Genomic DNA, 9623 nt, shown 5'->3' with positions numbered 1-9623 from the left:
AAAGCATACTAATCCCGTAAGTTATCTACTTAAGGATTATCGCAAAGAACCTATCGCTGGAGCGTTCTACGAGAACGAGTTGCATCGCGCGAATTATACGTGTATCTCATGGAGAAAGTACTGCGCAGGAGAGGTGACGAGGTTTACGTGAAATAGCTGGGATTTGACAATTCGCACAACTCTTGGATACATAAGGATAATGTGATTTAATTTATACATGTTTATTTTTTCATTTTTCAAGAAATGAAAATATACATAAAAATATATAAAATATAAAAATGTTTATTAATATTTCTTTCAATAATACCATATATGTATTTATACGAGGTGTGTTTAAAAAAAAGGTGACTTTATTTTTCTCGAAAAATATTTATTTATATTCATCAATATCTATTATGTCCCCTTCAAAGTAATCCCCCTCAGATATTATACACTTGTGCCATTATACACAGCACTTTTTCCAATTGTCGAAGCACTTTTGATATGCGCTTTTTGGTATGGTCTTGAGCTCTTCCAGCGATGCGGTCTTTATCTCCTCAATCGTGGCAAATCTCCGTCCTTTCATGGGTCTTTTCAATTTTGGGAACAAGAAAAAGTCGCAGGGGGCCAAGTCCGGTGAATACGGTGGCTGAGGCATGGTTACGGTGTTGACTTTAGCCAAAAAAATCACGAACAAGCAACGACGTGTTTTTGGTCGAAATTCAGCAATTTCGGAACAAACTTCGCCGCCACACGTTGCATGCCCAAAACACCCGAAAAAATTGCATGGCATGAGCCAACCGATATGCCGACATCCTCAGCAACTTCTCTAATAGTGATTCGACGATTCTCCATAACAATTTTCTTCACTGCTTCGACGTTGTCATCGGTTGTTGACGTGCTGGGGCGTCCAAGGCGGGCATCGTCATTAACATCTTCTCGATCTTCTGTGAAGAGCTTGTACCACTTGTAAACATTTTTTTGCTCAGAGTAGACTCGCCAAATGCCGCAGTCAACATTTTAAGTACATCAGAGCACTTAATTTTATTTTTCACACAAAATTTAATACAGATTCTTTGATCCATTTTTTTCGATAGCAAAAAATCGCCAAGCACATCAAAACACGTCTAACCCTTATATCTGTGAAAAACAAACCAAACATGCAAAACAGCTGATAATGTGTGCGTTCGAAAATATGTTTGGTTGGTGTTGGGAAAAAAGATAAAGTTGGCAGTATTGAAAACTCCCAGTGCTGCGTTTCGTTTCTCCCACTGGGATCACTGGGATTTAAAAAATTTACTACTTGAGATATTAAAAGAGGTAAATAAGTACTTAAATATATTTTATAATAATATGTTTTATTTGTATACATATATAAATAGGTATATACGCTATAGTTATTATAATTAATGTAATTATAATTGAATACAGTAAAACGAATCTGTTCTAACCTTTACTTCTCTTTCTCTTTTTTTCATAAATTATTGCTTTTTACATTTAAATATAACATAATTGTATAACATTACAGATCATTTCTCTTATTATTACTATTGTTAAACATATCTTTAAAAAATGAATGAATCTCTACAGTTAATTAAGAAACACAACATTTGTCAATTGAAGTTACTTGATGAAACAACTAATATAGAATATAAAATAGAAGTTAATGAAGATGATTATAATCGCGCTTATACAGGTGTGTACATTTCAATATTAAATAGTTAACTATTTTGTGACATAACTAAATAAATTTAATAACATTTTTTTACATAATTCCTTTTCTTAATTATATAGTATAATTATTATGCATTGTTTAAAAATATTAATATATATTATGTTATTTCTTTATATATAGATATTACATTTGCTAATGCTTTGCTACAAAAAGCAAAACATACAGTTTTAATTAACAAACATAATTTGAGCACAATTGATAAACCCAGTTGTTCGAAAACAAATGTAGAAAATATAAATACTAGCATACAACTTGACGATTCATTGTCAGATACTGATACTGATCAAAAAGAAACAAACAACAATGCTTCAGATATTGAGAATGAAACAAACATGTTAAATAAAGGTATGTTAAAATTATTATACAATTGCAGAAAACTAGCAAGATTTATTAAATAATTAAATTTATTAAATTTATTTTTTTCTTTTTAGAACCAACTGATAAGTGGACACATAATGCTATACTTTTGTTGATCTCATTATATAAAGAAAAGTCGCATATGTTGGGTAAAGGACCCCATAAGAAAATGTGGAATCTAATTTCCCAACGCATGAAGGAAAAACAATATAATTTTACAGTCACGCAATGTTATAATAAAATGGACACTTTAAAACGACGATATCGTCAAGTTATCGATCACAATGCTCAAAGTAGAAATGATAGAAAAGAATGGATATATTTAGAGGTACTAAATTATAACAAAAAAAATATTCAGAATTATAACAATTGTTTAGTTTTGCTACTAATAATGAAAATTTTTATAATTAAATAAAATATAAATAATAAATCATAACTTTTTCTCTTAAAATATGTATATTTTAGTCATTAGATGAGGTTTTTTCCAATAAAACATGGGTAAAACCAATATCTGTAGCGGGATCAAATATCCGAGAACCTGAAAAGTCATTATTCGATGACAATGAATCATCAAACAATTAGTAACTAAAAAAGTATATTTTATTGTTTCTTGTTGTTATTTAGATTTATAATTAACAATATTTTTTCTAGAACGACAGAAAATCTCATTACACGAAGAAAGAGCAAATTATTTGCGGACATCACTGGAAGAAAAACGTTTAAAACGAGAAGACACTGCTAATTATAGAACAAAAAAATTAAAAATTTTAAAAGATTTAAAAGAAATTTTTCAAGAAAGTGATATAAACATTATTTGATGCAGTCTTAGCAGAATGACTAACTAGTAATTTTTAAACAATGTTTTGCGCTCTAAATCTCTTGTGACACAATAACTGTTTGATGTCTCAAGTCTTAGATCCAAATTCATAATCGTTTTCAAATCTTAAGATTTAAAAATTTCTTAAAGATCATATTCAACCAATGCAATTGTCGCATATTGAGATTTGAAAAACGACTATAAATTCGGACCTAAATGTACATACGAAGATTGTCTTTGTGTATACAAGTGTATATAAGTCACATATTCATTTAAGAGTTTTAAGAAAGAAAAAGTACAAATTAAAACTATAAGGCCCGCTTCCACAACTCGAGTTAATCTGAGTTTAATATGTTAAATTGGGTCCTGATTGGTCCATTCACTACTTAAACTCGGATTAACTGGATTGTGGAACTGGGCCTAAGTAAGTTTACAAAACTGCATAAGTCTACTCAGATTGTGATATTATTAATAATTCTATTATTATATATTTATTAATAGTGTTGTGATAGATTACTAAAGGAAATTAATTGACTGTTCTTTTTATTTACTTTTTTCATTCTTTTGATTATTTATTTCTTTTTATTATTATAAAAACTATTGTATTTATTTGTCAAATAATCTAGTTTCTACATATCTACTACAAGTCAAAATGTAATAATTTGTTTTTTATTTACAAGATGTATTGGTTTTTTTAAAATACTATTGCTTATTATTAAAATGTTCAAATTCTTTATTTGTTACTTATAATTAAATATAATAAAAATTAATAATGAATATTAAGATGTCAATTCATTTTATTTTATTTCTTTGTCATACATTTTAAAGAATGCTATATAAAAATTAATATATTTTACAAATATTTATATATATAAACACACACACACACACACACACACTACATATACATACAAAAATTAATTCTTATGTTGAAAATTATTATTTGCAATTATTTCCATTAATCGATTTCTTTTTACATTTCCTTCTTCTCTCAATTCATTAGTGATAGCTAACAGTTCCATTTCATTGTTGTGCATTTCAGGCACAACAACAGGGATTTCAATAGCATCATTTTTTAATAAACAAATGTTGTGTAATACACAACAACTAACTACGTAATATGGAATTAAATCTGTCCTTGTCATTGGCAACTTATCCAATAAATAACGCCATCGTCCTTTCAATAATCCGATTGCTCTTTCTATAATTGTTCGGGCAGATGACAAATTACGATTAAATTCTTTCTGTCTCCTAGTTAAATGACCATTATCATAGAATGGTACCATGACATTTTTTTGTATACTATACGCTGCATCGCCCAATAAATGACTGTCTTCAGGAAAAAATTCTGGAGTACAATATTGTTGTACACCAGAATAAAGAAACCCTCGCATGTCATGCACACAACCTGGCATTCCAGCAAAGACATGAATGAAAGATAAATCATGTTTACAGATTACCTAGAAAGAAAATATAGTTATTCTTAACAAACAATTTGCTGTTTCTACATATTGTTCATTCAGTTTAAATTAATAGAGTTTGTAATATTTACTATTTCTTAAAATTAGTATATTTAATTGAAAATAATTTTATTTTTCCTTACTTGTAATTGCATAGAGAATCTGCCTTTTCTGTTAATGTAACTATTAGCATCTCTTTTTGGTCGAGCAATGTTTATATGTGTTCCATCAATGATACCTAGAACTTTTGGAAATCCATACAATCTCTGCATGTTTGTCCATGTTGTTTCAGCTTCTTCATAATTAGGCCATCTGATGAAACAATTTCGAAGGCTGTACAATGCTCGAACAACTCTTTTGATGGAAAACCATGCAGTTGATCTGGCAACATTAAATCTTTCACATATAGAGCGATAAGAATCTGGTGTTGCCAAAACATAAATAGCTATTAATAGCTGTTTTGTTGAATTAATTTGTTCTCTTCCTATGAATGGAAAGTTTTCTAATTGGGGTCCAATTAAATGTAATAAAAAATAAAAAGTATTACGCTCCATCCTGTAACAAATAACATCACATATATTATTATTAATATGAACGTGTGTTTTATATTAATAATGCTATAATTATAATAAAAGTGACATGATTTACCTAAAATGTGATTTAAATTCAATATTTGTATATCTGGTAACAACATTTTCCAAATAATCTGTTATTTTTGGTACTATATTCCTTTCACCTCTATTGTTATTACCTCTATTTTCGAATAAAATATTTTTGTAATTCTTCATTATCATCATCACTATCTGGAAAAGAACTACTCGAAGTTTCAAAAATGATGTTTTCGAGTAAAATATATTGTTCCATAATAATAATTAATATAATTGCAACACTTTCATATATTGTACATACGGTACAATACAATCCCAATGATCCCAGTGGGAGAAACGAAACGCAGCACTGGAAGTTTTCAATACTGCCAACTTTATCTTTTTTCTCAACACCAACCAAACATATTTTCGAACGCACACAATGTCAACATATGTTGGGGATATGTGTACCAACATAACAAAAAAAAATTCGAAAATCGAATGTACGTAGCCCGCGAAATTTGAAAAGTCACCTTTTTTTGAACACACCTCGCATTCTTAAATATATTTAATAAGTATGTAAGATATGCGTTACATAAAAATATTTGAAATATAAATGTGTAAGATGTGTATTATATAAAACTATATGAAATATAAAAATACAAAATATACATGGTTATGTACAAAATATATACAATAATAAATAAAATATATACATGTATTTTACAAAGGTATAATGCCCCCATGGTAACGTGTCAGTCGAATCAGGTACGATATCGCTTGTCATCGTACGGACTCAGAGCAATTTTCGTCTCGCGGCGGTACACTTGGTGCAGTTTAGATCTTATACACGACTGCTGTCGCGTCATTTCGATCCCTTCGTTTAAACACTGCGTGTAATCTTCGAAGGTTATATTACGCGCTACATTACTTTTGACGCCTTTAACTTTCTTCATGTCTTTCTTTCCGTCCACTCGTAACGCGTACATCTTTGCCCTGAACCCGACGAATTCGGTCATTATGGCGCCGTTATTTTCATCCTTTATCAGACCCGGCACTTTTTTATTTACAAGCGATATAGTATATCGTATGCATTGTCCACCGCATAGTCGTTCGTGTCAAATCTGGCGATATCGCGCTTCAGTACTTCAGTTTCTTATATACATCCGCGCACTCAGTGTGATACATGAGACTGTCTGTGTGGGTGTACATGATCTTACATTTGCCGCGATACAGAGGAAATATGTACTCGTGATGAAATTCGTACAGACACATCTTGGATATGTCGAGTATGCACATACCCACGTAAATCGGTTTGTAAAATTTCACCTCGAGTTTGCGCAATTCTACCGCAATCAGATTTTCCGAAAAAACGCTTCTGCTGTGGAAATTCGGTTTCGCGATCATCGCTTCCGCGCCGTACCGATCATCCCATTTTGTTAATAATTTTACATCGATACGATTCCGCACACTTTCCATCGTTTTGCCAAACACCGCATTATTAATTAATTTATATAAATTTTTCTCGAAATCGTTTTTCGCGAGTGTTCTGAAATGTGTATTTAATTCTATGTAATTTCGAAGCATGGAGATTGAGAAAACTGTAAAATTCTATGTATTTTTGTTACACGAAGGCCGTGACGCGTACACTGCTGTAGGTTATGGTATCATCTAACGCTTCTTATCGTATAACGTTGCAAGCAGTTTGAATTCCCGCTTACCGGGCGGCTTGTCGCGCGTCGGGCAAAACGGTAGGTCAGTGTGCGTATCGTGAAGATGTTGCGGGTACTCGAGGATATACCCCGTAGGCGAATCTAGCGCTATAGATGATGCGTCAAAATTCGACGCGTCGTCGACCCATCGAAAATCGGCGTAAGGCAACGACTGACACATTGCCCATCCGTATTATTAACGTCAAAATACATCAAGTACGACGATGGTTTCGATGGATCGTACGATTCTTGCATGTACTTGTTATTAGCGCGCGCGTTGTCGCGCGCGTCTGTTGGAACATTGGCTCAGATCACCGCGTATACCGCGTTCTATAAACATGACCATGTCGATATCTGTAAGCAACTCGAACGTAATCTTTGTATGCTTTAACATGGCGTTCCACGTGTATCCCGGGAGAGTACAGTAATACGCGGGGTCGAGTCCGTAATTTTTGATGTAGCTATCGCGAAAGTTTTTTCGAAAATATCGGCTAATAACAAGACATCGATTTTGAGATACATGTCGCTATATTCGCCCAGCGTTTGAATGGAGAATCGCGTCCAGATGTTCTCGGGGTGCGCGTAATCGCTCTCGGATATAGTTTCGCCTGTCAAGGAACTGTAAAACGATTCGCGCGGTGATAAACGCGTATCTTGCAACCTATCTACCGAGTCGACGTATTTGTACGGAAAGACGTCTTTTCGTGTTAATAAACTAAAATTTCTTGCAGATAAATTTTGAAATTCCGATTATAAAATTTTGAGCTTATCTTTGTCTAGATAAGATGCCAATTTGTCGAGACTCGATATAAGAAATTTGTACGAATCGATGAAGCGTAATTTTACAGGATTTTTCCAATTGCCTTCCTTAAGGTCAACATTTTTCGTAAACGAAATATATTTTTCCTTGGTTATCGGAAGTAACTCGACTCTTCCTTCGAATGCTGTGGCTATTTCTTCGATAATAAAGTGCGAATCGTAACCGGATAAATTGTGAAAAACTATCGGAATACAAAAAGATTCTTGGAGAGATGGCCAAGTTGGGTCAGGAGAGTGACAGGTCGGAAAAGAGGTAGAGATGAAGAGGAAAAAAAGGAGGATAGGAGTGAGAAAAAGGGATGAGTGTTGGGGATGAAGAGGGGAGGAATAGAGGATTAAGAGAACATGGAAGCAGTGATAGAAAAAAAGCGGAAGGAAAGTACGGGTGAAGTGAAAAGTAATGTAAAAGTGCTGAGTAAGAAAGTGAATCGGAGAGAAGGGAAAGAGGAAGGATCTGAGAAAAGGGAACGCTAGAAGGGGAGAGGTATAGCAGAAATAACGGAGCGGATAAGAAGAGAACGGAGAAGGCGTTGGAGCAGAAGGATAGCAGATCGATGGATAGAGGAATCGAGGAAGAAGGAAGTGCGGGGGCAGTGAGTGGGAGAAGAGAAAGGAAGGTAGATGGCGCGAGAAGACGGATATGGTTGAGAGAGTGATCGAGAAATCGATAAGTCAATGAATGTATTGAGGCAGAGTTAAGGGAACACGTGGTAATAGACATAAAGGCGAAAGGATGGCGAAGATGGTGAAAAGTGGAGGAGTAGTGGAGGAGCTAAAAGAGATAAGAAGAGTGATAGAAGAATTGGTGGGAGTTATGAAGAGAGTGGATTGGAGAGGAAGGAGGCAGTTAGACAGGAGGAGAAAAAGGAAAAGGTTAGGAGAGAAAAGGATAGTGCAAGGTAGAGAAGAGACGGAGGGAAGAAGAGAGGATAGTGGAACAGGAAAGAAACGTACGAGAGGAAGACAGGAAGGTAGAGGCGCTGTCAAGAAAGAATGAAAGAGCGGTAGAATCGAGGAGAGAAGGAAGAGAGGGGAGGGAAGAAAGGGAGAAAACAGGAGAAGAAAGGATGTAACGATGCATCCCGGTGCATCGTTACGATTCCCCGCATAACATCCGCTGGAAGCTGCCGCCCGGCAGAACACCCGCCGGGCAGAGGCAGGGGCGCGGTGCGCTCACCTTATTTAAGATTACTTTGCTGAATGCAAAGTCGTTAAATCAAAATTCGGCCGAGCATCGCCGAATAGAACCGATGTGGCCTGAACCGCCGACCGGCGAAAGCCCGCGTTCGGCTCCTATCCGAACCCCTCCGAACGGGCCCGACCGTACCGTTTTCCGAAAACCCGTTCGGAAGGGGTAAACCGCCGCGCACCAACGCGGGCAATTAGCCCGTATAAAAAGGGCCACATTTCAGTTCTAATTACATTTTCCCAATCCGTTCTAAGCAGCACGCTTCAGCAGCAATCCCGAAAATCCTATCAAAAGCACAAGTAGCCAAAAGGTGGAGAAGACAAAAGGTGGCGCGAGCTCCGTCTCAGACGAGTGATCTCGATTCTGACGCACAAGTGCAATCCGCCTGATCCGCAGCTGAACTCTCACGGAAGGTGGAGCTCTGAGCCGCCCCGGATCGAATGTTCTCGATCCATCGCGTAACCCATCCTTCGCGATACGATCCCTATATCGCACGTGCAAACCACCGCCGAGCGCATTATTGAGATTCGAAAACGCGCCGATGTTTCACTGTAGTTTAGTTTTAAGTTTTTTTTTTGTAAGGTCCCCTACCCTTACGATTCTGTATGGATGATGGAAACTCGGCTGTATGTCTTGTAGCCTGAGAATGACCGGGCACTTCTTGATCTGATTTCTCACAATAAACACGCGGTTCAGTGTTCTCGTAATTCTTCATTTTGGCAAGTTTTTGTGTGTTTTCTTTTATTTCATAACCACGTCCTATCACACAACGCGACATCGTCAACAGGTTATGGGCCCAGATGACGCTGAAAAAGTGAATTTCGAGAATCTCGGAGATTCATGTATTTTTCTGCAATTATGAAGTTCGTGTTATAGACACTGGACAAAGACGGGTCGATTGCTTCGATCTCATTGCTGTGAGTTTAATGAAGTAATTTTATGTGAACGGAACAGTCGATTTTTCGTTG

At 35.3% G+C, this 9623-nt stretch overlaps 1 protein-coding gene and 1 pseudogene across 1 annotated transcript; one reads left to right on the top strand and one right to left on the bottom strand.

The window, feature by feature from the left end:
• Positions 1-1551: 1551 nt before the first annotated feature.
• LOC112637586 lies at positions 1552-2850 on the top strand (annotated as a pseudogene).
• A 973-nt stretch (positions 2851-3823) lies between these two features.
• Positions 3824-4928, bottom strand: LOC112637580 (protein ANTAGONIST OF LIKE HETEROCHROMATIN PROTEIN 1-like; the record flags this gene model as incomplete). The annotated part of the gene is made up of 2 exons (XM_025407628.1): positions 4492-4928; positions 3824-4348 (listed from the first exon to the last, which is right to left on the bottom strand). Coding segments are annotated over exons 1-2 (936 nt in total), but the record flags the coding sequence as incomplete, so codon positions are not given.
• Positions 4929-9623: the final 4695 nt, after the last annotated feature.

This window comes from Camponotus floridanus, unplaced genomic scaffold (assembly GCF_003227725.1).
Source record: "Camponotus floridanus strain SB8 unplaced genomic scaffold, Cflo_v7.5 scaffold180, whole genome shotgun sequence".
NCBI lineage: Eukaryota > Metazoa > Arthropoda > Insecta > Hymenoptera > Formicidae > Camponotus > Camponotus floridanus.
The sequence above is the reverse complement of the archived record's forward strand: the minus strand, read 5'-3'. Positions and strand labels throughout refer to the sequence as shown.